This window comes from Empidonax traillii, unplaced genomic scaffold, assembly GCF_003031625.1.
Source record: "Empidonax traillii isolate 1590-97213 ecotype Southwest subspecies unplaced genomic scaffold, ASM303162v1 scaffold1139:size213905, whole genome shotgun sequence".
NCBI lineage: Eukaryota > Metazoa > Chordata > Aves > Passeriformes > Tyrannidae > Empidonax > Empidonax traillii.
Genome location: NW_020956332.1, coordinates 187758 through 213905, shown reverse-complemented (window position 1 = coordinate 213905; position 26148 = coordinate 187758). Strand labels below are relative to the sequence as shown.

General features: G+C 70.4%; 6 protein-coding genes across 6 annotated transcripts; 3 read left to right on the top strand and 3 right to left on the bottom strand.

Moving 5' to 3' along the window:
* Positions 1 to 2431: 2431 nt before the first annotated feature.
* On the top strand, positions 2432 to 4905 carry INO80B (INO80 complex subunit B). The gene is made up of 5 exons (XM_027905309.1): positions 2432 to 2484; positions 2594 to 2771; positions 2913 to 3028; positions 3224 to 3426; positions 3870 to 4905. The coding sequence occupies exons 1-5, from the start codon at positions 2445 to 2447 to the stop codon at positions 4332 to 4334; spliced, it is 1002 nt and encodes a 333-aa protein (XP_027761110.1). The 5' UTR covers positions 2432 to 2444; the 3' UTR covers positions 4335 to 4905.
* Positions 4906 to 5605: 700 nt separating this feature from the next.
* Positions 5606 to 7541, top strand: WBP1 (WW domain binding protein 1). The gene is made up of 4 exons (XM_027905310.1): positions 5606 to 5683; positions 5751 to 5853; positions 6169 to 6330; positions 6731 to 7541. Exons 1-4 carry the CDS (start codon positions 5621 to 5623, stop codon positions 7354 to 7356), a joined length of 954 nt encoding a protein of 317 aa, XP_027761111.1. The 5' UTR covers positions 5606 to 5620; the 3' UTR covers positions 7357 to 7541.
* A 216-nt stretch (positions 7542 to 7757) lies between these two features.
* Positions 7758 to 10702, bottom strand: MOGS (mannosyl-oligosaccharide glucosidase). Its single transcript, XM_027905308.1, has 4 exons — positions 10440 to 10702; positions 10137 to 10348; positions 9870 to 10060; positions 7758 to 9511 (listed from the first exon to the last, which is right to left on the bottom strand). Exons 1-4 carry the CDS (start codon positions 10471 to 10473, stop codon positions 7804 to 7806), a joined length of 2145 nt encoding a protein of 714 aa, XP_027761109.1. The 5' UTR covers positions 10474 to 10702; the 3' UTR covers positions 7758 to 7803.
* Positions 10703 to 11515: 813 nt separating this feature from the next.
* Positions 11516 to 16639, bottom strand: CCDC142 (coiled-coil domain containing 142). The gene is made up of 11 exons (XM_027905289.1): positions 16468 to 16639; positions 16048 to 16144; positions 14325 to 15689; positions 14163 to 14249; positions 13758 to 14003; positions 13538 to 13692; positions 13255 to 13413; positions 13057 to 13171; positions 12792 to 12969; positions 12184 to 12392; positions 11516 to 11844 (listed from the first exon to the last, which is right to left on the bottom strand). Exons 1-11 carry the CDS (start codon positions 16513 to 16515, stop codon positions 11588 to 11590), a joined length of 2916 nt encoding a protein of 971 aa, XP_027761090.1. The 5' UTR covers positions 16516 to 16639; the 3' UTR covers positions 11516 to 11587.
* Positions 16640 to 16833: 194 nt separating this feature from the next.
* TTC31 (tetratricopeptide repeat domain 31) lies at positions 16834 to 21046 on the top strand. Its single transcript, XM_027905288.1, has 15 exons — positions 16834 to 16872; positions 16991 to 17177; positions 17251 to 17498; positions 17593 to 17676; positions 17813 to 17881; positions 17988 to 18122; positions 18205 to 18409; positions 18729 to 18819; positions 18889 to 19030; positions 19605 to 19706; positions 19788 to 19860; positions 19941 to 20082; positions 20167 to 20241; positions 20656 to 20758; positions 20857 to 21046. The coding sequence occupies exons 1-15, from the start codon at positions 16834 to 16836 to the stop codon at positions 20971 to 20973; spliced, it is 1812 nt and encodes a 603-aa protein (XP_027761089.1). The 3' UTR covers positions 20974 to 21046.
* A 695-nt stretch (positions 21047 to 21741) lies between these two features.
* On the bottom strand, positions 21742 to 25876 carry LBX2 (ladybird homeobox 2). The gene is made up of 2 exons (XM_027905316.1): positions 25555 to 25876; positions 21742 to 22226 (listed from the first exon to the last, which is right to left on the bottom strand). Exons 1-2 carry the CDS (start codon positions 25874 to 25876, stop codon positions 21847 to 21849), a joined length of 702 nt encoding a protein of 233 aa, XP_027761117.1. The 3' UTR covers positions 21742 to 21846.
* Between the last annotated feature and the right edge of the window lie 272 nt (positions 25877 to 26148).

Sequence of the window (26148 nt, the reverse complement as noted above, 5' to 3'; positions counted from 1 at the left end):
CGTGCACCGGGAACCCACCCCCCCCCCCAAAATGTATTGAGCCCCCCCACACTCCGCCTGCACCAGGATCCCCCCAAGTGAACAGGAACCCCCCGATACGCACCAGGACCCCCCAAATACACTGAGACATCCCCCCCACTATGTACTGGGACGCCCCCGAGGGGACTGGGGCCCCGCCCCGTGCAGCGGGACCCCTGCCCGAGTGCATCAAGATCCCCCCGAGGGCTTTGGGACCCCCACAGATGCATCGGGACCCCACCGGGTGCAGCTGGTTCTGGGGGACCGGGACCACTCTCCAGTATGCGCTGGGACCCCTTTGTGTGCACCAAGACCTCCCCAAGTGCAGCGGGTGCTGGGTGACTGGGAACCCCTCTATGCACCAGGACTCCCCCAAAGGCGCCGGGACCCCCAAGTGCAGATGGTTTTGGGTGAACCAGGACCCCTCGGATGCACCGGGACCTTCCCACACGCCCGGCCTCACCTCCACACACCAAGACCCCCCCGTCTGCACCGAGACCCCGCAGGTGCCCCGTGCCCCCCGCCCCGTCCCCCACTCACGCCCCGTGTGCTCCCTGCTCCGGCACCGCCCCCCCACCTTGGGGGTCCCCCCAGCCCCCTGTCCCATCCCCGGACCCCCAGTCCCTCCTAGTCCTCCCAGTCCTCCCAGTCCCCCGCGCCCCTCCCGTCGGGTGCCGGGGGCACGGGCGATTCCCGCTGTGCCGGGTCCCACCGGAATTCCCGGCTGGGCCGGGGCAGCGGGACGGGCCGGGGGGGCCGGGGGGCAGGGAGAGGCGCGGCCGCCCCCGCGGGCTCGTGCCCGGGCTCCCGGTGCCCCCGTACCTGCGGGGCCGGGTCGGGGGGGCGGCAGCGGCCCCGGCGCAGCTCCATGTCCAGCGCCGACCCCCGCGCCACGGTGGCGCGGCTGGGCTGGTCCCGCCGGAACATGGGCGGGGGGCCGGGGGCGGCCCGGGGGGCCCCGGAGGGGTCCCGGTGCTCCGCGGGGTCCTGGCGGTCTCGGGGGTCTCTGTGCTCTGCAGGGTCCGGGGTGCTGCGGGGAGTCCTGGAGTCTGGAGGCTTCCGGTGGTCCGGGGGAGGGGGTCCCGCTCTCCGAGGGGTCCCGGGGCCTGAGTAGTGCGGGAGGTTTCGGGGGTCACGGTGCTCCGGGGGTCCCAGATGGTCCCAGACCTCCGGAGCCTTCCGGGAGTTCCCGGCGGTCCAGGGGGTCCCGGGAGGTCGCGGTGCTCCGGGGGGAGCCAAGGGGGGTCCTGGGGGCCGGAGCCTTCAGGGAGTTCCGCGGAGCACGAAGGACAGGTGGGACACGCCGGGATGCACCGAGACACACCCGGGGACACCGGGAGACCCAGGGGCCGTCACTCTCCGCCCGCACGGCCCCGCGTGGCCCCGGGATCCCGCAGGGGCGGGGGCGGCGATCGGTGCCGGCGGCTCCTGGCACCGGCGGGACAATGGCCCGCGGCAGCCACAGCTGTGGGAACGGGGAGGAGAGGGGGGGACAGGCTGTGACATCTGTGTGTGTGTGACACTTCTGTGTGTGTGTGACACTTCTGTGTGTGTGTGACACTTCTGTGTGTGTGTGTGACACTTCTGTGTGTGTGCACGTGTGTTGTCAACACGTGAGAGTGCACAGGGCCCGAACAGACACACACATACACACAGAAGTGTCACACACACACACACAGATGTCACACACACACAAAAGTGTCACACAGAGATGTCACACGCACACACACAGAGGTCTCTCTCTCTCTCAAACACACACACACACACACACACACACACACACAGGTGTACCCCCACGCATGTGAAATGTGCACTTGTGTGGCCACAGCTCACACGGGACAGTGTCTGTGAGTGCACACAGGTGCACAGCACAGGTGTGTGCACACATCTGTGCCCTGTTCACACCCCCTGTACATTCACACCTGTGCACTCCCACCTGTGCACTCACTCATACCTGTGTGCTCACTCACACCCATGCACTCACACACACCTGTACACAGACACCTGTGCACTCACACCTGTGCTCACTCACCTGTGCACTCACACCTGTGCACTCACAACTGTGCTCACTCACCTGTGCACTCACTCACACCTGTGCACTCACTCACACCTGTGCACTCACTCACACCTGTGCTCACTCCCACCCGTGCACTCACACCTGTGTGCTCACACACCCCTGTACATTCACACCTGTACACTCCCACCTGTGCACTCACTCCCACCCGTGCACTCACACCTGCCCTGTGCTCCCACACGTGCGCGGCCCGGGCGGCCCAAGCCGCGGTTTCCCCCGGCCCGGCCGTCGGTGCCCGGTTCAAAGATGGCGGGGGCAGCGTCCCCCCGCTCGGCGGCAGCGGGCGGGCGGGCGGGCGGAAGCGGGTCCGCCGCCAATCGTGTCCGCCGCCCCTCGTGTCCCCCGCGCTCGGATGCGCAGGGCCTGGCGCGGCGCGATGGAGGCCGGGCACGGTGAGAGCGGGGGGGCTCGGGGGGCCCGGGGGACACCGAGGGGCTGCGGGGCCGCTCCCGGCGGGACAGGGCCCGCCGGGCCCCGCGCTGATCCCGTGTTCGCCCCCAGGGCAGGAGGCCGAGGCGGGCGGCCATGGCGGCCACAAGAAGAAGCATAAGAAGCACAAGAAGAAGCACAAGAAGCGGCACCACCACGAGGCGGGGCCGCCCCCGGGCCCCGAACCCCCCCGGCAGCCTCGGCTGCGGCTCCGCATCAAATTAGGGGGGCAGATCCTGGGCACCAAGAGGTGGGGGCGAGCTGGGGGGCTCGGGGGGTTCAGGGGCAGGTCCTGGTCACCAAGAGGTGGAGGGAGGAGGGAAGGCTGGGCCGGTCTGGGGGGCGTGTCCCGCCCTCCCCGGCCCCCCCAGCCTCCTCTCTCGCCCTGCAGTGTCCCCACGTTCACGGTGGTCCCCGAGGGGCCGCGCTCCCCGTCCCCGCTGCTGGGGGCAGACGAGGAGGAGCCCAGCGAGGGGGTCCCCATCGAGCAGTACCGGGCCTGGCTGGGTGAGCACGGGGGCTCCCGGGGCCTGGGGGGGCTCACGGGGGATGGGCTGGGGAGGGAGGGGCAGCCCCTGGGGGGGCTGAGGTGGGGGGGGATGCTCTGGACCCCTGTCGTGGTTCAGGGACAGAGTGAGAGTGACCGTGGCACAGGGTGACCCCTACCCATGTGACTGTCCCCCCCCCCCCCGGCTCCCCTAGATGAGGACAGCAACCTGGCCCCCTCCCCTCTGCCTGAGCTGGACCCAGAGAGCTGCTTCTCCCACCGCGAGGAGGGGGAGGAGGAGGAGGAAGAGGAGGAGGAGGAGGAGCGGCGCTGGCTTGCGGCCCTCGAGCGAGGCGAGCTGGACGACAACGGGGACATCAAGAGGGAGGTGGACGAGTCCCTGCTGACAGCCCGGCAGGTGTGGGGGGGCTGGGGCAGGGCTGGGGTGCTCTGGGTTGTTTTGGAGGCCTGGAACTATTGGGGGGCTGGGCTAGAGGTGGGGCTGTTGTGAAGCTGCTGGGACAGGAGTGAGGGGAACTGGGAGGAGCAGGGAGCCTTCGGGATGGAGCTGAGAGGGGTAGGGGAGCTGTGCAGCCCCTGAGGGGTGCTAGGGCTGGGCTGAAGGGGGCTGGGGCGGCCATAGAGCTGCTGGGACAGGGCTGAGGGGGGTCCAGGGAGGGCATGGAGTCACTGAGGAGGGACTGGGGGGGCCGTGATGGCCCCAGGGACGGGACTGGGGTGGCTGCAGGGACCCCAGAACCGGTATGGGCCTGGGCTGGAGCCCTCGGGGAGCTGCGGGGGGGTCCTCTCGAGGGCCCCGCCTGCATCCCGTGCCCCCCTTGACGCCCCCGTGTCCCCCAGCGCGCCCTCCTGCACAAGCAGCAGAGCCAGCCCCTGCTGCAGCTGCCCATGGGCGCCAAGGCCAAGGAGGTGACGGAGGAGATGCGGGAGAAGCGGGAGGAGCGGGCGCGGCGCCGGCGGCTGCAGGCGGCCCGCAAGGCCGAGGAGAGCAAGAACCAGACCATCGAGCGCCTCACACGCACCCACAAGGCCAAGGTGAGGGCCCTGCGCGAGCGCCGCGCCCGCCCCGCGCCCTGCCCCGTCGTGCACTACCACAGCTCCGCCCAGGGCGTCACCCTGTCCTTCCCCCCGGGGCTGCCCCTGCCCCTGCCCCCCGCCACGGCCCCCCCGGTGCCCACCCCCCAGCTCTGCGCCGTGCCCGGCTGCACCAACGCCCGGCGCTACCGCTGCGCCCGCACTGGGCGGCCCCTCTGCAGCCTGGGCTGCTACCAGCGCAACCTGCAGCTGCTGCAGAGCCCGGGCTGAGCCCTGCCGTGGCTGCAGGGGCCCCGAGCCTGCCCCTGTACGGCAGACGGCGGCAGGGGGGCCGTGGATCCTGCCCGGGGGCACCCGGGAGCGGGATGGCCCACCCGCTGCAGCCTGGGCGGTACCACCACGGCCTGCAGCTGCTGCAGCCCTCGGGTCACCCCCGGGGGACTGTGCACCCACCCCATGGACACAGAGGGCCAGAAGCGGGGAAAACACCCTCTCAGCACAGACACAGGCGGGTTCCAGGGAGCTCTGGATTCTCCACCTGGAGACAGAAGGCCAGAAGAGGAGGCTCCAGGCCCTGCGCCGCAGACTTGGTGGACTGTGGGGTGTTCCATCCCCTCCCCATGGACACAGAGGGGCAGAACGGGGGGCTGAGGACCTTGTGCCTTGGATATGGGGGACTCCGGATGGTCCACGTGGACACAGCAGACTGGAACAGGGACCTCCTGTCCCCTGCATGGACTCGGAGGGCTGGGGACCAAGGGCGGGCCTGGAGGTGGGAGAGGGTCCCTGCGCCCGGCGTGTCCCGGTGCTGCGAGCTGATTAAAGGCTGCTGGCGAAGGAACCGTGTGTGGGTGTGCTGGGATGGGGCACAGCCGGCTCCCCCCGCGGCTCTGGGGGACGGCCCGGGAGGTGGATGGGGACGGTCCGGCCCGGGAGGTGGATGGGGACGGTCCGGCCCGGGTGGGCGGGGCTCCGGGGAGCGCCCGCCCTCCGCCAGCGGCCATTGGCTGGGGCTCTGCCCGGCGGAGAGTGACGGCGTTAATTGGCTGGCTGCTCCGCCTATCACAGGGCCGGAGCCGTGCCTGCGAGCGCATTGGCTGGGTTGTGGAGAGTGCCCGCCTCTGGGCGGGCCGGGAGTGGCTGCGGGGCTGCCATTGGTCGGTGTCGCCGTCAGTCAGGTCAGGGAGGTGGGGCCGTGCGTCCGATTGGCGGCGGGGGCCGCCATTCTGGACAAGGGCGGGGCCCGGCCCCTTTGTCTCTGTTGTTGGGCGTGAGGCGCGGGCAGACGGTGCGCGATTGGCCGGGACCGGGCGGCGGCGGCCGCGCCCATTGGCTGTGGGCGGCGGAGCGGGCGCGGATTGGGCGGCGGCGGCGGGGTGGGCGGGACTTCGGGCCGGTGCGATGGCGGCGGCGGCGGCCCCGGCCCGGGCGGCGGCGGCCGCAGGGGCCGCGATGGCGGCGGCGGCGGCGGCGGTGGGGCGGCGGCGGCTGCTGCGGGCGGCGGGGGCCGCGGCCGGGCGGGCGCGGGGCCGCGGCGGGCTGTAGGCGGCGGCGCCATGGAGCGGCCCGGCAGCGCCGAGGGGGCCTGGGCCGCGCTTCTGGGCCGGCAGCACCCGCAGGTACCGGGCGGGCCGGGGCGGGGGGGCCGCGCGCGGGGCCGCGGTGACGGTGCGGCCGTGCCCGCAGGCCCGGGAGTTCTGCCCGGGGGTGAACAACCGGCCCTACGTGTGCGAGACCGGGCACTGCTGCGGGGAGAGCGGCTGCTGCACCTACTACTACGAGCTGTGGTGTGAGTGCGGGCACCGCGGACCGGGGGAGCGGGGCTGCCTCGGGGGGGACCGGGTAGTCCGGGAGTGTTGGGAGATCAAGGGATCCGGGCAGGTCCCGCGGCTCTGGGGGGCCGAGCGGCAGCGAAGCTTCCAGGGGGGTCGGGGGGTCCCGAGCGAGCTGTGGGTCGAGGTGGGCCGGGAGCTCCGAAGGGTCTGGGGGAGATCAGAGGCCCCGTGGCGATATGGGGACTCTGGCGCCCGGGGGCTGCAGTCCGACGCTGAGAGAGCGGGTCTGTGTGTGAGGGTGATCCCCGCTCTGCCCCCCCACCCCGCAGGGTTCTGGCTGCTCTGGACCATCCTGATCCTGCTGAGCTGCTGCTGCGCGTTCCGGCACCGCCGGGCCAAGCTCCGCCTGCAGCAGCAGCAGCGGCAGCGCGAGATCAACCTCATCGCCTACCACGGTGCCTGCCACTACCCCCCCTCCGCGGGGGACCTCCGTGAGTGGGCACAGCCACCCCCCGCGCCCCCGGCCCTGCCCGTATCCCCATCCCCGGGGACCTCTGTGAGTGGGCACAGGGATCTCCCGCGCCCCCGGCCCTGCCAGTAACCCCCCTCCATGGGGAGTCTGACTCCGGGCACCCTGGACCTTCCTGTGCCCCCTCAGCACCTGCATCCCCCCTAAACCCGCATCCCCCTCCCTTGCCCCTCCCCATACCCCTTTCCCCCTGGTTTTTCCCCCAGGTCCTCCATGTCCCCCTCCCCAGCCCTGCCCCAAGCCCTGGGCTGGGCTGATCCTTCCAGCCCTGCATGCCCCAGCTCTGCCCCCTTTGCTCCCGTGTCCTCTGGCATTCCCTGTATTCCCCGCGGGTGCTCCTCTGACCCCGCTGTTGCCCACAGGGCTCTTGGCCTCCTTCAAGCTCCCTGCGTACGAGGAGGTGGCCCAGCGCCCCGGGACGCCGCCGCCGCCCTACAGCCCCGGGAGTCCCTCGCTGTCCCCCGGCTCCTGCGGGGGCTGCAGCTCCTGCTCCTGCGGCTGCTCCTGCGCCTCCTCCCCCAGCAGCTCCTCGCTGTCGGCGCCGGGCACCGACGAAACGGACCCGGAGCCGGGGCCGGGCCAGGGGGGCGGCACCACCGGCGGCTCCAGCAGCACCGGCACCGGTGCCAGCTGGGAGCTGCCCCCACCCGAGGAGCCACCGGCCCGCGGGGGCCCCTCCAAACATGGCCCCCCGGACTTCCCCGAGGCCGAGGGTGGCCCCTGTTCCTACACCGAGGGGGGTGAGGAGGGGGTGGGCGGCGCGGCCCGGGTGGAGGACGGCCCTGGGCGGCACCGGCGGCTCACGGGGGACTCGGGAATCGAGGTGGGGCGGGGCCTGGAGGAGGAAGAGGGCGAGGCCGAGGGCTGCGGGGGGCCGGGCGGTGGGGGGAGCTTGGCTAATCTGCGCTGCCTGTCTGAGGCCCCCCGGGACCCCCTGCTGCAGTCTGGACTCACCACGGAGCCTCCAGGGGTCCCGCACCCCGACTGACCCCCACGGCGACCCCACTCATGGCGTGGCCCTGCCAGAGCCCCCTCCCCTCCAAACTGCTTCTGGAGCCCTCCCACCCCGGTGCTGCTGCTTGGGGAGCCCCCATCGCTGGGGAGGGCCCAGGCTGTGGGAGTGGGTGGTCCTGGCGCATTCTCTCACCATTAAAGAGATGTGGAAGTACCGGAGCACTGGTGTGATGGGGGCACTGGGCTGGGTGGGGACCCCCGACTTCTCAAGGAGGGGACAGATGCCCCCCGTGGCTTGGGGACATCGGGCTGAGCTGGGGCAGACCCCTGGCAGCACTGGGGACACGATAACACCCTGACCTGGACGGGAAGAGGCCACAGTTGTGGAGGTTTATTGAGGGGGAGATGGGGGGGCTCCAGCGCAGCCCCCCAGCACCGCCTCTGGCCCTGAGCGTGCGGGGTGGGGGACGGGGACCCCCCATCAATAGTCCTCGGCCATGGCGAGCACCACGAGCGCAGACCAGCCTGCGAAGGGGTGGCAGCCCTGCCCCGCCCCGTCACTGTCCCGGTAGTGCTCCCACAGGAACCCGGTGGCCTCATGCTGCCGGAACACGTTGGTGACCAGGTTGTGGTGCAGCTCCCGGTACAGCCGTGCCGCCTGCTCGCGGTGCGGCCCCGCCGTCCGTGCGTACCCGTACAGCGCCCGCAGCGCCAGGAAGTTCATGTTGACCCAGACGGAGCCGCGCCAGTACGGGGGGTCGTGCTCGGTGTTGCGCTGCAGGTACCAGGGGCTGTCGCGGGCCAGCGAGCGCAGCCCGAAAGGCGTCCAGAGCTGCGCCTCGCTGCGCATGGCGCCCATCAGCGCGGGCAGGCGCGGGGAGTCCGTGTGCAGCAGCTGCAGCAGCAGCGGGAACAGGCTCACGTAGCCCAGCGCGCCCACGAAGCGCAGCCGTGGGGCCTCCCGCACCTCCCGGAGCAGCTGAGGGGCCGGCGGGGCGCGGCCGGGCACGGGGGCCGGGCGGTGCCAGCGCAGCGCCACGGCCGTGCTGTGGTTGCCGAAGTCAGCGAAGGCGCCGAGCTCGGGCGCCCAGTGGTGCTGCTCCAAGAGAGCGTTGTCGCTCAGCGCCAGGGCCATGTCCCTGTAGGGCTCGGGGGGCTCCCCCAGGCGCTCGGCCAGCGCTGCCAGCACGCGGGCGCCCAGCGCCATCCAACAGCGCAGGTCCAGGTGCCGCTCCTGCTCCGACGGGTGCGAGGCGCGCGGGTAATCGTCCAGCCCCGACGCCAGCGTCTTGGGGTTCAGGAAGCGCTCGGCGTCGGTGTCGCGGCCGCGCCAGCGGAAGGTGAGGGGCTCGGGGCCGGCCTGCGTGCGGTTGAGCCACGAGAACCAGGCGCGCAGGCGCGGGGAGAGACGGCGCAGGTAGGGCAGGGGCGCGTCGGGCAGAAGCCGCTCCAGCGCCAGCAGCAGCGTCGGCGGGTTCGCCGTCTCGCTGTGCTGCAGCACGAACTCGGGGGGCACCCTGGCCCGCGCCTCGTCCCCCAGGATCTGCTCCCGCGGGATCCAGCCGTCGGCGTTCATGAGGTCGAGCCAGTGCGCCAGCACGTCCCGGGCCAGCGCGGGCGCCCAGCGGGCCAGCAGCAGCAGGTGGAAGCCCTCGTCCCACAGGAAGCCTCGCGGGAAGCAGGAGCGCGAGGGCACGGCCGTCAGCAGCGTGGCCTCGGGGCCGGGCAGCGGCTCCGAGCGGCGCTCCGAACGCAGCAGGGAGCGGCCGTGGAAGACGCCGAGCCCCCCCAGGAGCTCGCTGAGCGCGGCCTGGGCGAAGCGGCGCCGGGCGGGGGTCGCCCCGCGCGCCCCCAGCCCAAAGGTGTCCTCGAAGCGGCGCTCGAAGGCGGCCGCGTGCCGGGCCAGCGCCGCGCTCAGCGCCCGCCCCGCCAGCCGCCCCTGCCGCGTCCCCGCCGCGCTGCCCGACTCCAGCACCACCTCCAGCACCGCCGGCACCTCCAGCGTCACCTGGTGCAGCAGCAGCTGCCCCTGCGGGGGCTCCCCGGGCAGCCCCCCCGTGCCCGACACCCCCAGGTAGTGGCGCCGTGGCCGCCCTGGCGCTGAGAACACACAGGGCTCCCGCAGGCTGCGCTGCACCAGCTCCGTGAGGCGCTGCAGCCCCGGCACCGCCCCCGCCAGGAAGTTGTAGCTGAGGGAGACAGAGACATCAGGCAGGGGGGCACATGGGGTGACGGGGGAGGTGAGAGTCGGGTGGGGGGAGACACAAGGGAGAGGAGGAGTCAGGGAAAGGGGGGACACAGAGGACGTGGAGTCAGGGGAAAGGTGGAGGAGATGGATGCAGGACAAGAGATGGGGGGACACAGATGGGATGCAGAAGGGCATATGGCGGATCAGAGAAGGGGAGAACGCGGGGGAAACGGGGGAAGAGAAAAGGGGTGAACACAGGGAGAGAGAGGAAGACGTGGAATCGTGGAATGGGGGGGAAACAGAGGAGACAAAAAGTGGGCAGAGATGGAGAGGTTGGGGATCAAGCCCCAAGGACTCACCTGGCATATTTGGGCCCCTCCTCGCCCTCCCCCGTTGGGGGCAGGAAGGTGAGGGTGAAGTTCCCGAGCTCCTCCGACGTTCCCTCCACGGCCGCCAGGCGGGTCCTGTTGTGCAGCACCGGCCGCAGCTCCCCCTGCCCGTCCGTAGCCACGTAGAAGAACAGTGACAGGAGCGGGGCCGGGCCTTTCCCCTGGGGGCGGGAGCAGGAGGACGGTGACAGAGGGTCTCCGGCATCCCAAATCCTCTCCCGCCTTCCCTGCACTCACCTCCATCCTCGCCGTGACCCTCCAGCTCCAGTCTCCGCCGTGGTCTCCCCCGGGCTGCTTGACGAACTCCGTTCTGAGCAGCAGTCGCCCGTCGCGGATCTCCTGCACGCCGAAGTTCTCCCCGTCGTGCATCACCCACCCGTACCGGGCCGGCCCGTCGCCTTGCTCGCACGTGTGCCGCAGGCCGCCGCCGTGCTGCAGCCACATCAGCCCTGGGGGGCGCGGGGGGTCAGGGGCGGCTCCCGGGTGGGCAGCGGGGCCGGCGGAGCCCCGGAGTGGAGCCCCCGCCCGCGTCCCCCTCACCGGTCACGACAGAGCGCGGGCTCCGCGTCTTCATCCCGAAGTACACGTGCGGCCGGTACGTGCCCCAGAAGTAGGCGGGGGAGGCGAGGGGCCCGGTGGAGCCGGGGGGGACGGCGGGGGGCGCGGGGTGGGGGGTGACGAGGCGCGAGGCTTCGCTCCACCGGCTCCACTCGGTCGCCGCCGCCACGAGAACGAGCGCCAGCGCTGCCGCCGCCACCGCGGCCGCCAGCGCCGTCCGACCCCGGCCCGGGCCCCGCGGCTGCTGCTGCTGCTGCTGCTGGCGGTGTTTCGGGTCCCGCTCCCGGGGCCGCTCCCGCGGCCGCTCCCGGAGTCCATCCCCGCCACGCCGCCGCCGCTCCCCCGCCATGGCCGCGCCCGTGACGTCAGCCCGGCGCGACGGGTTGCTGGGAGAGCCGCGCGCGCGCCCCCTGGCGGGCGGGAGGACTCCGCGCCGTTCGGTCCTCCCAGGAACTCCTGCCCGACCCAAAACCGGCCCCGAGGGAACAAGGACCGCCCTCAGCGTGCCCCTAACGCCGCCTTCCGCCCAGTCCACGCTCATCACGTCCTTAGAAGCCATTTGTTACTCCCTTGCTCGGCCCCATAGCTGGGAAGGGGTCCCGGCAACACTGACTCCCCAATCCGCCACCCCAACAGTGTCCCCCGAGGGACCCCAGCCAGGAATCCCCCAGCCTTCCTCATGGATGCCCGACCTCCCTGGGGACCTCCCAAAGACCCCCATTATGAACCCCCAGTATCCCCCGGGACCACCAGGGGATCCCTGGTCTCCTTGAAGACCCCCATGGACCTCCAGCCTGCATTCCTGGCATCCCCTGGAACTCCCCAGGGTACTCCCAGCCTCTCCAGGGCCTCCAAGGGACCCCCAGCCGCCTCAGGGACCCCCAAAGGGCCCCCATGGAACACCAGCCATGCACCCCTATCGTTCCCCAGGACCGCCAAGGGCCACCCCCTCTGCACCCCCCGTCTCTCCAGGACCTCCCAGATCCCCTCAGGAGTCCCCGTTAGATCCCGCCCCACAAGTAAGTGGTCCCAGCCGCGATCCCAGATCTCGGGCCGGTGCTGTCAGCCTCCCATCCGCCGTACCCCCCTCGCAGAGGTGGCCGGGCCGGGCGGGGCGGTTTTATTGCGTGTCAGCCCTCGGGGCTGTTGCCCACGCAGGGCAGTCCCGGCACTCTCCAGCGGCGGGCGCGGTGCAGCCGCAGGGACAGCCACTGCTGGGGGCTGCCCGGGAAGGGCGGCTCGGCAGCGGCGCCGCGGGCACGGCCCGGCACATCGCCCTCCGCGCCCGGCCGGGCCGGCCCCGGCAGCGGCACTGCCACCTCCAGCGGGTCCAACACAGGCAGCGGGGCTGGGGGCGGATCCAGGGGGTGGGCGCCTTCGTCCGAGCCTGGGAAGGGATGGACGGGCTGGGATATTGGAACCTGCTCCTGCTGGGACTCCCTGTCCCCATTCCAGTCCCCATTCCCTGATGTTCCCATCCTCATCTCCGCCCCCATCCTTGTCCCAGTCCCCGTCCTCATCCTTTCTCCATCTCCATCCCATCTCTATTTCAGTTCCACCCGTCCCATCCCTATTTCATCCCCACCCCACCCCATTTCATCCCATCCCCATCTCCTCCCATTCCCATTCCCATCCCACTCCCACTCCCGTCTCCTCCCCATCCCCATTCCCATCCCACTCCCAGCCCATCCTCATCCCCCCACCGGTGCCCCGTGCCCGCTCTCACAGCAGCGCCGCAGCCCGGCCCAGCCGCGGGGGTGGCCGCCGCGCCCCCCCGGCTGCTGCAGGAGGCAGCGCACGGCCGTGTCCGTGTGGTGGAACACCCGCAGAGCCCGCAGAGCCTGCTGGGCCTCGGGGGCCAGCCCGGAGCGCTCCGAGCACAGCAGCTCCCGCACCGCCTCGAAGTCCCGCCGCAGCTGCAGGGCCCCCTGCAGGCTGGGACAGGGGGGCAGCGTGGGCATGGGACCCCCGGGACCCCCCCGGATCCCTTAGCACCGCCACCACATCCTGGGACACCCACTGGAATCCTGGAACCGCCACCAGATCCCCAGAACTGCCCACCTGGACCCCTGAAAGCCCCACCGGGACTCCTAGAACTGCTGCCAGGACACCCAACCTGCCACCGGGACGCCTGTCCTGTCATGGGACCCCCAGTAGCGCCACTGGAACCCCTGTTACTGCACTGGGATCCCTGAAACTTCACCAGCCCCCCTGGCCCCACCTCTGGGACCCCCAGCACTATCACTGGGACCCCTGCTCTGCCCCCAGGATCTCAAAGGGGCTCCTGGCACTGCCCCTTGGCTGTGGCACTGGTGTGGACCCCCGTTCCAGTACCTGAACTTGATCCTGTGAGTGAGGATGTGGTCCATCCAGGCCTCCAGGAAGGCCGTGGTGACCCGTGCCAGGGTGGGTGCTTGGGCGTCGCGGGGCAGGGCCTGTGCCCCCTGCAGCACCTGCCCCAGCACCGCCTGCACCGCGGCCGCTGCGTACGCGCTGGGGGTGCTGGGCAGCTCTGGGGGAGCACCGACACCCTGCTCAGTGCCGGGACCCCCCTCAGCCCCCTGAGCACCCCAGCACGCCCCCAGCCCCCCACACCCACCGGCACGTGGCCCGAGCCGCCAGTGCCGGCCCAGCGGCATCGTCTGGTCGAAGATCTCGGCCGAGAGCCGCTTGCAGCTGCTGGAGAACATCCCGAGCACGTCGCTGGAGAAGAGCTGGGACGTGGCAGGGGACACGGCGTGACACAGGCACCCAGGGCACCCCTCTGCTCGGGACCCCCACCCAGGTCCCGCTGTACCTGGATGTCGTTGGCCGCTCCGTGGATCTGCCGGCACAGCTGGAGCTCCCACGGGGACCCGTGGGGTGGCTCTGGGGGGGTGTCCCCATCAGTGTCCCCCAGCTCTGGGAAGGTCCCACTCACCTGCAGCACCAGCTGCTCCGTCTCTGCCTTCAGCACCTGGAGGGGAGCAGGAGGGGTGAATCCAGCCCCCCATACCTACAGGTCTCCCTGGGTGAGCAGCAGGAGCTGGGGCAGTGACCAGGCCCCCCTGTGCCCCCCAGTCCCCCCCGTGACCCTGTACCTGTAGGTCTCCCTGGGTGAGCAGCAGGAACTGGGGCAGTGCCCAGGCTGCCAGGTACCGCCCGGCCCTGCCCGTCAGCCACGCGTGAGCAGCCGCCACCGCCGCCAGACACCGGCCCAGCACCTGTAGCCGCAGGCAGGGAACCCCAGGGGACGCTGGAGGAGGGTGTCAGCACAGAGGGGACCCCCCGTGCCCCCCCCGCCCCCCAGATCCCGCTCACCGTGTGGGTGTGTGGGCAGCGGGCGCAGGCAGCGCAGGGCCAGCACCAGGGCTGGGAAGAGGCGCCGGAGCTGCTGTGCCGTGCGGCTGCACCCCGGCCCCGGAGGCCCCCCCGGGACCTCCAAGCACTTGTCCAACAGCCCTGAGCCCAGGGCACAGGTGAAATCTGGAGGGAAAACAGTTAGAAGCCCCCAGCACCACACACATCCCACACTGTAACCCATGCCTGCACCCTGGACTGCAAACCCTGTAACCCACACCCTCACTGCCTACCCCCCAGATCACCCTCTACTCCCTCATCCCATGCTCACCCTCCACCCCACATTTTACCCCACACCTGCACCCTAGACCTCCCTAACCCTGCACCCTGTGTCCCCCACCCCATACTCCCCCCAGCCCACCAGACCTGTGTCCCAGCTGCAGAGGATGCTCCGGCAGATCAGGCGCAGGCAGAGCACCCCCAGCTCCTCCTGGCACTCGGGGGGCACACGGGCTGTGGGGGAACCCGGGGGTCAGGGCAGGGCAGGGCCCCCCCGCGGCACCCCCTGCCCCCCGTGTCCCCACGTACCCACGACGAGCGCGCGGCTCAGCTCCTGCGCCGCGGTGACGGTGGCGCTGAGGGTGGCGGGGGGGGTGCCCAGGCTGTGCCCCAGCGCAGCGCCCGCGGCCCCCCAGAGCAGCGGGCGGTACCGGGCACCCAGCGTGGCAGCCGCGGGGCCCCGGGCGGTGTCCAGCCACCGCACGGACTTCCAGCCGCCCGTGCTGCCCGGGCGCGGCCCCACGGGCTCAGGGCTCTCAGACAGCACCGGCTGCCACAGGCTGTCGGCCGAGGCCACCAGTGCCCCCAAAACGTGTCCCGTCAGCTCCTCGTCCTCCAGGCACAGCGCTCGCAGCTCGGCCACCAGCCCTGGCAGCGGCTCCGCTCCGGAACCTTCTGCGTCCGTCGCCGCATCCGTCCCCGCAGCATCGTGCCCCGGCGGCCACGGCACCGCCACGTCCTCCCAGCACACGTGTCCGTCCCTGATGTCCCCACCCCGGGGCCGCAGGAGGGGCTGGAGCCGCTCGGCCACGGCGCGGCCACGCTCGGCCGCCAGCACCCGCAGCACTCCGTCCACCGTGAAGGGAGGGGGGACACCCCCGGGACCCGCCTCGGGGCCCAGCTCCTCTGCCAGCCCCTGCACCACGCGGTTGTAGATCTCCAGCCCCTGGAAGAGCCCAGCCAGGCTCTCAGGGGCCGGGCAGGGGGTCCCGGGGCAGCCAAGCCCCCGCAGGCACCCCTCGGCGTGGCGCCGGGCCAGGCGCGCGGCCATGAGCGCCGGCAGCAGCAGCGCCCGCCGCATGTGCGCCACGGCCTCGCGCCGGCGCCGCGGCAGGGCCCGCAGCCACGCGTCGCCCCGCAGCCTCCGCCTTAGCGCGGCCCAGTGCCCCGCGTGCGCCCGCAGCTCCAGGCACAGCTCCCGCAGCGCCGGCCCCGCGTGGCCCCCGCGTCCCGCCGGCACCGGCAGTGCCAGCAGCCGCCGCAGGAAGTCGGAGGAGGCCTTGAGACGCCGGGCGAAGTCGCGGGCCAGGCGGAGCAGGTGGCGGTGCCGCAGCAGCGCGTGCAGGGCCGCCCCCCGCGCGGCCACGCGCTGCCGCACCGCGTCCTCCGAGAAGTCGCCGGCGCCGCCGGGACGGGGCCGCACGTGTCCCTGGAAGGTCTCGGTGCGAGGGTCCTCCCAGACGCGGAGGCAGCGGCGCAGCCCCGCGAAGCTCTGCTCCAGCGGGGTCACGATGGGCGCGGCCTCGTCCTCGGTCTCGTCCTCCTCGTCGCTGTCGCCGTCACCGCGCCGGCGGGGCCGCGGGGCCAGCAGGCGCCGCAGCCCCGGGGAGACGCAGCTGCGCAGCATGGCCTCTGCCCGCTGCAGGGAGCGCGCCAGGGGCCCCCGCAGCCCGCCTGGGGGCCGAGCGTGGGGCAGCGACCTCAGTGTGGGGTACAGACCCTCATGTGGGGTAGCCCCTGCCCACATCCCCCTCATCTCTGCCACCCCAGCCCTGAGCCCCCCAACCCCCCTTGCACCCAGGGAGTCCCAGAACCCCGTTAGGGTTCCCACAGTTCCCCCCAGATCCCATACCCCACTAGGGTCCCCCACGCTATCCCCAGGAACTCCATAACTCACTGGGGTTCCTGCAGCCAACCCATACCCCATCAGGGTCCCCACAGCCCCCAAGAACCCTACACTCCCTCAGGGTCTCTGCAACACCCCAGGACCCCACAACCCCTTGAGGTCCCCACAGCCTCCTGGGTGTCTCACCAGGCTCGAGGGGCTCCCCGCGGGCCACCCCATCACCCGGGGCCGGCCGGGCCGTCAGCAGGAGCAGGATGAGGCCACCCAGGCCGGCGTCGCCCACCTGAGGGGTGCGGGGGGCTCAGGACCCCTAGGTTGGGCGAGGGGCGGGGCCACCGCCGATGGGGCGGGGCCATCCCCTTAGCCCCGCCCCTCCGCGCTGGCAGCTGCGGAGTCCTCCTCAGTGACCGCGCCCCTTCCCGCAGTAGCCACGCCCCACGCTTGATCGGTCACGCCCTCAGTCCCCGTGACCACGCCCCCTCCCGGGCCGTTGCCATGGAGACGCCGCGTTGCCGGGTCCGGTGCCCCCCTGCCCGCCCTGGTATCGCCCCGGTCCCGCCGCTCCCCGGGAGGGGTGTCCGGCCCCCTCTCCTCGCGTGGCCTCACCTGCAGGCAGAGCTCCCCGCCGCGTCGCTCAGCGCCGCTGGCTTCCATGCCGGGCCATCCCGGGGGCGGCGGCAGCAAAGAGGCTTAGGCCGTGCCCGGGCTAATCCAGGGGGCCGGACCTGGCTGGCCGCCGGGAGAGAGTCGGCGCGGGGGGCAGGACGAGCAGCGAGGAGAGGCCGGGCCCGCGGCCTCGGGGCAGGCGCGGGAGGAGGGAGAGGACGCGGAGCGCCGGTGCCACTCGGTGCGGGCCCTGCGGGCCGCCGTCCTGCCCGCATCCAACATGGCAGCCGGGCGGCCTCAGCTGGCTCCCTGCCCCACTTCCCGTCGGCGCTGTGACGCACTTCCGGCGCGCGGCGGCTGGCGGCGATGCGGGGCGGGATGCGAGACCGGGACGGGCCGGGCCCGGTGGGCTCCGCATGCGGGGCCGGCCCCGCCGCCTGCCCCTGGGGCTGCACGCCCGGCCCCGGCGGCTGGAACGGCGGTACGGGCCGGGGGGGCGCGGAGGGGGAGCCCGGGCCGGGAGCGGCACCCGTGCCGGCCGGGTTTCGGTTCCGCCTGCCCCGGCTCACGGCCGCCTGCGCTCCCTGCAGCTCCTTTCTGCCCTTGGCACCGCCTGTCCGGCCTCGGCGAGCTCCCAGTGCTGCCGCGGGGCCCCTCCCAGACGGTGATCCAGTGCGAGGAGGGGGAGGTGTGTCTGCTCTGGGACGACGGTGAGTCGGGCAAGGCGTACCGGGGATCCCGGTGCCCGGGGGCTGCCCTTCATGCCCTCCGCTCTCCCGCCAGGCCCCAGGCTGGAGGATTTTTACCACCTGGAGGATGACGACGAGGACGAGTCCGACATAGATTACGAGGAGCGGAATGAGTTTTGGGACGTTCCCCTCGTGGAGCGGCCCCGGCCTTACAGCTACTGCGGCTTCCGAAAGTCCTTCTTGTGTGCGGAGCCGCCGCCGCCGCCGCAGCCCCCCCGCAGCGCCCTGGAGGCGCGGCTGGACCGGCTGCCCACGCCCCGCCGGGCCCGGCTCACGGCTGAGGTGGGCAATGCCCGCCCCCTCCTCCCGCTCTCCGCGGGCTGGGATGTCCTGGGCTGGCATCGCGGGAGGGGCCGTCACTGTGTCCTTCTCCCAGGAGGCAGAGAGGAACGCTCAGGAGCTGGTGGCGGAGGAGGAGCGGGTGAAGAGGAAAGCAGAGAAGAAAAAGCTGAAGAAGAAGGTGGGTGAGCCCTGGAGGAGTCACTGTCAGCCCTTGGGGTGCAGGCAGCTGCTGTTCCTGAATCCTGGGGGTGTGGGGTCGGGGGAGGTGGGGGAGGACTGCGTTGCTATAATGGTTCCATATTTTTCCTTTCCAGAAGCAAAAAGACCGGAAAAAACGAGAGAAACTGTGTCAAGAGCAGAAGAACAAGGAGAACACTGACCCAGTGTGTGACCCCTTCAGCCCCCTCGGGCTGTCCTGCCGGTCCCCAGAGCTGGGGGCTGGGCAGCACCCCCTGCCCCAGCCACCCTTTCCCCTCCCTGTCCTTGCAGAGTCCCCTGGCCCCGAGCAGCCCTGCGGGCACTGGGCCCCCCCAGGATGGAGCTGAGGAGGAGGGGGGCTGCACAGGCCCCTCCCCACACCCCGGGAGCTCCACAGCCCCATCAGAGGACACAGAGGGAGCAGAGGTGAGGGAGGGTCTCCCCTGGGGGCTGTGTGGGCACAGGGGGTGGTGTCTGGGTTCTGCCTGCCCACCCCCTACCCCCCCAGGAGGAGCTGGACCTGAGCTGCACCTTCGTCTGCAAAGCGCGGGAGAAGGCCGGGGTCCGGCTGCGCCCCCCTGGCAGGGAGAGACCCCCCGGCACGGGGGACACGGAGCTGGGCAGGAGGGCACCAGATAAGGGCAGTGGGGAGAGCCCTGCCCCTCCCCAGCCCCCCAGCCCCAGTACAGTGGAACAGAGCCTGATGCTGGCAGGTTAGTATAGGGATTCCTGAGATGTGGGGGGGGGACATGGGGGGCTCTCCTGCTGTGCCAGATGGCCTCTCCTTGCTGCACTGTGGAGTTTGTGCTGGGGGAGCTCACCCAGCTGCTCCCCAGCTCATGGTGGGGCTGTACCAGGGAGGCTCTCCCTGCCCAGGGTGGTCTGTGCTGGAGGGCTCCCTGCCCAGGGTGGTCTGGTCTGGGGGGTCTCTCTGTGCAGCTCCCCATGTTCAGGGCAGCCCTGCCCCGGGGCTGCTGTGCAGAGCTCTGGGCTGGATCAGGGACTGTCAGCTCCGTGCCCTCATGCCCCCAGGCCATGGCATCGCTGCAGCCCAGGCAGGCCTGCACGACGAGGCCGTTCTGGCCTTCAGCGCCGCCCTGGAGCTGAACCCCCAGGAGCACCGGTGAGTAGGGGGGTCCTGGGGGTCCCAAGGTGGGGGGACCAGGCAGCAGCGACCCCTTTGTTTCCACAGGCTCCTGGGGAACCGCTCGTACTGCCTGGAGAAGCTGGGCCGCTACGAGGAGGCGCTGAGAGACGCAGAGGCGGCGCTGGGGCTGCAGCCGGGCTGGCCCAAGGGCTCCTTCCGCAAGGGCAAGGCCCTGCGGGGGCTGCAGGTACCCTGGAGGGGCTGCAGGAGGGGCTGAGGGCTGGAGGGTGTCATGACTGGGCAAGGGGCTGCAGCACACCAGGAGTTGGTGGGGAGCTTTTGGGAGGCTGTGGTGTACCATGGGCTGCTGTTGGGGCCAAGTTGAGGGTTCAGTTGGGGGCTGTGGGGTGCCAGTGGGGCTGGGTCAGGGCTGCAGGGACCTGGGGAGCTCTGGGGTGGTGTGGCTGCATGGCATAGGCTGAGGGGTACCAGGGTTGGGGGAGAGGACGAAGGTACCAGGTGCGATTTAGGGTCTGTGGGGTGCCAGGGCTCAGAGGACTGGGAAGGGGCTGGAGGGAGGGCTGGGGGTTTCCTGGGCTACCATTTGGGCTGATAGGTACCCGTGGGGCCAGGCGGGGAGCTCTGGGGTGCCCTGGGGTGCCATTTGGGCTGTGGGGTGCCCGTGGGGCTGGGTAGGGGGCTCTGGGATGCAGTTTGGGCAGGGAGTGCCTGTGGGGCTGGGTAGGGGGCTCTGGGATGCCGTTTGGGCAGGGAGTGCCCGTGGGGCTGGGCGGGGGGCTGTAGGTGCCCCCTGCCCCCAGCGCTACGCCGAGGCCGCGCACACCTTCGAGCAGCTGCTGCTGCGGGACGGGGCCAACACCGAGGCCACTGCACAGCTGGAGGCCTGCCGGGCCCTGCTGCGGGTGAGACCCCCTTCCACTGCTCCCAATCCCTTGCCCCCCACCCTGCTGTGTCCCCCACACCTCACCCCTGTCCCCCCACAGCAGCGCAGCCGCCCCGGGGCGGTCCCTGTGTCCCCCTTCCTGCCCGAGACCAAGGAGCCGCCGCTTCTCCCTGGTAAGGGAGCAGGGCTGGGGGGGCCCTGGGGATGTCCCCATGTCCCCGGTGGGTGCTGACTCCCCCCGGACCCTTGGCAGGGGGGTGGGCGAGCGGGAGCTGCCAGCACGCGGGTGACACGAGTGTGGCGGGGGGGAGCACCGGGACCCCCACGAGAGGCCCAGGACAGGGACCTGCCACGGCCACCAGCCACCCGACACTGCCAGCGAGCCATCCTGCCAGGTACAGGGCTCGAGGGGGCTGGGGGATCCCAGAGCTCCAGTGAGGTGGCACCGGCTCTGGTGACACTGGGGTGGTTCTCGGCAGGGACTGCTTTCCACTCTGGGTGGGCAATGTCACCTCCCGCATCAGCGAGAAGGTGCTGCGCCACGCCTTTGGCCGGTGAGTGACTCTCAGGACCCAGGTACGGCTCCCCTGGGATCCCCAGCCTTCTAGCACAGCCCTGGTGCCCCCCAACCATCTCTGTCCCCATTCCCTGGTGGTTCTGACCTGCTTGGTGGGTAGTCTGTGATCTACTTCCCCATGTTTGGGGGATATCTAAGCTCACTGCAGCATTGGGAGTCTCTACTCCACAGCTTTGGGGTTTTTTTAACTCTTTTCCCTCAGATTTGGGATTTTCTGATCCCCCTGCGTGCAGGTTTAAGGGTGTCTTTATATTCTCCCTCCGTCTTCGGGGGTCTTTCGGTATTCCGTGCCACACACATTTGGGGGTCTCTAACACTCCCTGCCATATTTGAAGGTTTCTGAGGGTCTGTAACCTGTGCCCCCCCACGTTTGGGGGTCTGTGCCCCCCAGGTTCGGGGAGATCCACTCGGTGCGGATGCTGCCGGGCCGGCGCTGTGCCTTCATCAACTTCTGCGGGAAGGCGGCGGCGGAGGCGGCCTTCGGGGCCATGCAGGTGAGCTGGGGGGCACACGGGGCCCCCAGCCCTGGGGCTGCCCTGGGACACCCCTGCCCGCAGGGCCTGTCCCGATGCGAGCTCCCCGCTGTCCCCAGGGTGCCACCGTGGAGGGCAGCGAGCTGGTGCTGCAGCTCAAGCACCCGTCCCACGCCACGCCGGCCCCCCTGCCCCGCTCCAGGGGGGGCGTCCCTGCCGGGGGGCTGCTCAGATGACCCTGCTCTGTCGGGGGGGGCTGCCGGGGCCCCCCTGCACCTGCCTGTACCTGCCTGTGCCTTGTCCCTCTACTGGGGGGTGGGAGTGTCCCCCGCTCTTGCCTTGGGGGGGGTGGGCCCCCCCTGCATCCCCTCGTGCCTGGGGCGTTTGGGCCCGGGCTGATCCTCACGGCCCCTCAGGGATTTGTTACCTGTTTGGGTTTTATAATAAAACTGAGATCGTTGTCCCTCTTTCTGGCTTTTTTTTGTCTTGGACTGGTGGTGCCCCCCGCCCTGCACGGTCCGCCCCTCCTTCCACCCCTCTGCCCTCTCTGCCCCCCACCCCAGTGCTGGACCCCACCGCTCCAGCCCCCCGTGTCCTCTCCCCGTGTTCCCCCTTGTCCTCCTGTGTCCCTCCAGCCCCGGGGGGCCGGGGTGGGGTCCCTGCCTCCCCGGAATGTCACTTGCTTCGGGGCGGGGGAGTGACAGGCGGGACATCAAATACAATTTGATTAATATGCAAATTGAGGGGGGGAGGGTCGGCCTCAGCCGGTAATTAATCACCGGTTAAAACAAATTAATGCCTGCGGCGGGAAGTGCTCGCCTGGAAAATGGGGGGGTACAGAGTGGTCCCCGGGGAGGATCAGGGCTCCATAATAAGGTGTTGCCTTTATTGCAAATATTTACACCAGGGCCGATAGAAAATAAAATTAAAAAAAAAAAAAAAAAAAAAGAGATAATGGAAAGACGAACAAAAAAAATACCCAAAAACGGGTGCACCGAGGGGGCGGGGCCGGGCCGGGCTCGGCTCCGTTCGGAACTGAACGGAGCGGTGTCGGCCCGGACCGTGCCGAGTAGAACCGAGCGGGGCGAGCCGGTCTGAGCAGGCTCGGCTCAGTCCGCCACGTCGATCTCCTCCTCCGAGAGCTCGGCGGGCGCCGCGGTGCCGGTGCCGGGAGCCTCCGGGGGCTCGGGCAGCCCCGCCAGCTGCTGGAGGGCGGCGGGGGGCAGCGCCTGCAGCGAGGCCACGTCCGCCCGCAGCTCCTCCAGGTCCCGCTTGAGCTTGGCGCGGCGGTTCTGGAACCAGGTGATGACCTGGGCGGCGGAGAGCGCCAGCCGCGCCGCCAGCGCGTCCCGGTCCACCGGGGAGAGGTAGCGCTGCCGCCGGAACCGCTGCTCCAGCTCCCGCAGCTGCTGCGCCGTGAACGCGGTCCGGGACTTGCGACGCTTCCTGCAGGGAGGGCGCGGGCCCGGGGCGCCCGGCGGGGACGGACCTGCGGGGACAGCGGGGTCAGGGCACCGGCACCGGGCACGGGGAACGGCCCCGCAACCCGTGCCGGCCCTCGGGAATAGCCCCGGGGCGTCCGGTGGGGAAGGGCCTACGAGGCCCGGGACCCGCACCGCACCGGCACCGCCGAGCCGCGCAGAGCACGGCGGGGCCCGACATGCCGGGATAGCGGCGTCAGGGCAAAGGCAGCGGGACCCACACCGAGCGACGGGTAATGGTACGGCCACCTGCACCTGGTCGGCCCCGAGCACTGCGGGTCCCGACCTCTGGGCACAGCAGTGTCAGGGTAGCGGCACCGGTAACGGCACCCGCACCGGTCACGCCGGGCCGCGACCAGCACGGCGGGCGGAATCCCGGTCGAACGGAGACGAACCGGCTCGCGTCGAGCCGGAAGCAGAAGAGCCGTGCCGTGCCCTGCCGTGCCGTGCCGTGCCGTGCCTTACGGAGCCGAGGCCAGCAGAGCCGAGCAAACCAAACCGCGCTCGGTGCCGGGAGCCGGGAGTCGCAGTTCCACTGTGACCTCGGCCGCGTCGAAGTCGCCGCCGCTGCGCCTGTGGCTGAGACACCCGTGTCCTGCCAGCGGCTGGTTCGGGAACAAGGACCGAAGCGGGGAACAGAGCTGAGAGCCGGGAACAGAGCAGGGAAATGGGAGCGGAGTGAGGAGCCGGGAGCCCCCGGCGGAAATCGAGATCCTCCTCTCCACGATTCTAGGAGACCCGAGGCCGTGCTGGTCCCTGCATCCGATCGCTGCTCTCGGCGCCGATGCGGCCGCTGGTGCCGGTATTGATGCAGAGAGCACCCGGTGAGGCGCGGATCGTGGCCCTGTCTACGGCTCTCAAAGTCGCCGGCGGGGTCCCGGTGGCGTCCCGAGTCCCTCTCCCGCTCCCGCTCCCTGTCCCGTTCCACCCCTCCTCTGCCGGCGGGACCAACCCGCCTCTCGGTAACGCGGCTTCCGGGATCACCGTGCATCCCCCGGTAACGGCGGTGACCTCCGCGGCCGCCCGCAACGGGAGCTCCGCTCCTGGGGACCCCCGACCGCTCGGTACCGGAGTGCCGGGCCGTCCCAGCAGTCTTGCTTGAGCTGGAACTGTTACCGGTCCGTTCCGGTAACGGGCTTTACCGCGATCACGAAACCCCCATCGCTCCCGTGTCTGTCCATCCGTCAGTCCAATAACAGGACTTTCCCTCCACTCTCGGAGTCCAGATCGACCTCGTTTATGTCCGTCCGTCCTGGCAACGGGGATTTATCCCCGCTCCAGGAGCCCTCCAGATCGCTCCCATGTCCGTCCTTTCTTTATCGCTGAGAAGAGGGATTTTCGTTCATCACGGAAGTCCCGGGCGGTTCCGACCGTGTCCGTGGGTCCGTCCCGGTAACGAGGTTTTACCTGAGTTACCAGTACCTCCCTCTGTCCGCCGGTCCCGGCTCGTTCCGCCCTTACCCGCGGCCAGTTCGCCATCGGGTTTATTCCGAGATTCCGTCTGTCCGACCGCTACCTGGGCTTCACTCCCGCTCCGGGAGGCCCGATTGCATTCGAGTCTGTCTGTCTGTCCAGTCGGCAACGGGGTTTTTTCGTTTGTTTGTTTTTTTTTTTTTTTTTTTTTTTTTTTTTTTTTTTTTTTTTTTTTCCCATTCCCGTGTCCATCCGTCTGCCCGGCCGGTAACGGGGATCGCTCCTGTTTCGATCCATCTGTTCACCCGGTAACGGGATTTTTTCGCTATTTTTCTTCGATCCCGGCCGTGTTCGTGTCAGTCAGGTAATGGGCGTTTTTACCTTAATTCCGAGAGCCCCGATCGACCACGTTTCTGTCCCTCTGTCCATGCCGGTATACGGGGATTTTTTTTCGCCCCCTTTCATATCCGTCTGTCTGCGGTAACGGGATTTTTTTAAAATTTATTTCGTTCCCGGCCATGTCCGTCCGTTTGATAACGGGGAGTTTTACGTTAATTTCGGCGCCCCGAGCCGTGTCCGTTCTGTCTATCTCTCCACACAGTAATGGGTTGGCTTATTCGTTAATCATGGACCCCACTCTGTCTGTCCGACCTGTACGACGATTCGTAAATTACCGGAGCGACACTCCGTAATTAGATAATTTCTTTCCTTTATTTGCCGGAGCCCAGCTCCGCCCGCATCCGTCTGTCCGGCCGGTAACGGGATTTCGGTTACTCACGGGAGCGCTGCTCGGTCGATCCGTGTCCGTCTGTCCGAAGATTTTTCGTTACCGGCGGGAGCCGCGTTGTGCCCATAGTTTGTCCGTTAATTACTGGAATGCTGCTCTGCTGTGACTGTCCGTCTGTCCGTCCCGGTAACGGTTTTTTCCCTGTTAATTACTGAGACCCTCTCTGTCCGTTTCAGTGAGGGGTTGTGGTTTTTTCCGTTAATTACTGGAGCCCCTCTCGATCTCTCCGCGTAGGTCTGTCCGTCCCGGTAACGGTTCTATTCATTCCGGGCGGCACCGCGCTCTGTTTGTCTGTGTGTCTGTCCGTGTGAGGGATTTTCCTTTAATCCCGGAGCCCCGATCGGTCCGTCCGTGATCGTCCCGGTAAGGGCTTGGTTTTTCTGATCAGTCCCGGAGTCCCGATCGGTCCTCCCATGTCCGTCTGTCCATCTCAGTAGCGGTTTTTGTTCGTTCCCGGCGGCGCCGCGCTCCGTCTGTCGGTGTCCGTCTGTCCGTCCACCCGGTGACGCCGAGCCCGGGAGCGGCGGAGCTGGTTCGTCCCCGTCCATAAGCGGCGGTCGGACCCCGCCGGTACCGGGTCGCTGCGGGAGGCCGAAACGCGGCCAGAGCCGCCGTCCCCGCCGGGGCTCGGGGCCCGTACCGGGTTTCCGTTGCCTCCTGGCCCGATCCGCAGCTCGGCCCCCGCGCTCGGTCACGGTCACGGTCACGGCCCGGCGGGGTTCATCCACCGCCCGGTCCCGTGGCTCCCGGTAAAGCTGCCGGTGCTCCCGAAGCTCCGGTGCCTCGGTGCTGGAGGCGGCTCACCGGGGCCGGGGCGCTCTCTGGCTCCCAGTCCGGTCCCGGGGCTCTTCCCTCCCTTCGGGCGGAGGCTGCCGCGTGTCCCCGCAGCGCCGGGCGAGCACCGGCGGCTTCCCTGGCCTCCCGGCTCCGCTCGCCCCTCCAGGACACGGAGGAAACTTCCCGGGACCGGGGACGAGGGACATCCCCAGCCTCGCCGCGGCCTCCCCCTCCGCCTGCCGGCCCCGCTACCTGCCTGGTGCCTGCTGCCCAGTTCCCAGTGCCCGCTGCCCAGTTCCCGGTGCCCGCCCCGGTCTCGGAGGAGTCCCCCCGCCCTGGTAGCCCCCCGGTCCCGGTACCTCCGGCTGCTTGCAGCATTCCCAGCTCCAGCCCCTGGAAGGTTTTACTGGCGAGTTCCTCCAGCGCCCAGAGCGGCGAGGCCGGGGCGCAGCCGCCGCCGCCGCCGCGGGGCCCCGCCGGGGTGGGGGGGGCGGCGGGACCGGTACCAGTCCCGGGGGGGCTCCCGCCGCGGGGGCGCCCCAGGATGTCCTCGATGCCGAAAGGGGTCAGCGGTTTGGTGGTGTTGGCGGGGGGCGGGAGCCGGTCCAGGGGGCTTCGCCGATGGCCGCCGACCGCGGCGGGCAGCGGGGGGGAACTGGCCGCCTCCCCCGCCGAGGTCATGCCGGGACCGAGACCCGCGCCGGGACGGGGACCCGCCGCCCCCCACCCCCCCCCAGCGCCGCGATCCCCGTTCCACCGCCTTAAAGGCCCGGGATACCGGGAGGAGGAGGAGGAGGAGCCACCGACGCCCCCCCCGTCGAGGGGGGGGGACAGACCCCTCTCCGCCACTACCGGGGCTCAGCCCCGCGCCTCCCCCTTGTTGTTTCCCCCATTATAAACCACCCTGGTGGGTCCCCTCCGTCCCCCTCCCCACTCCGCTCCCTCCTCATCCT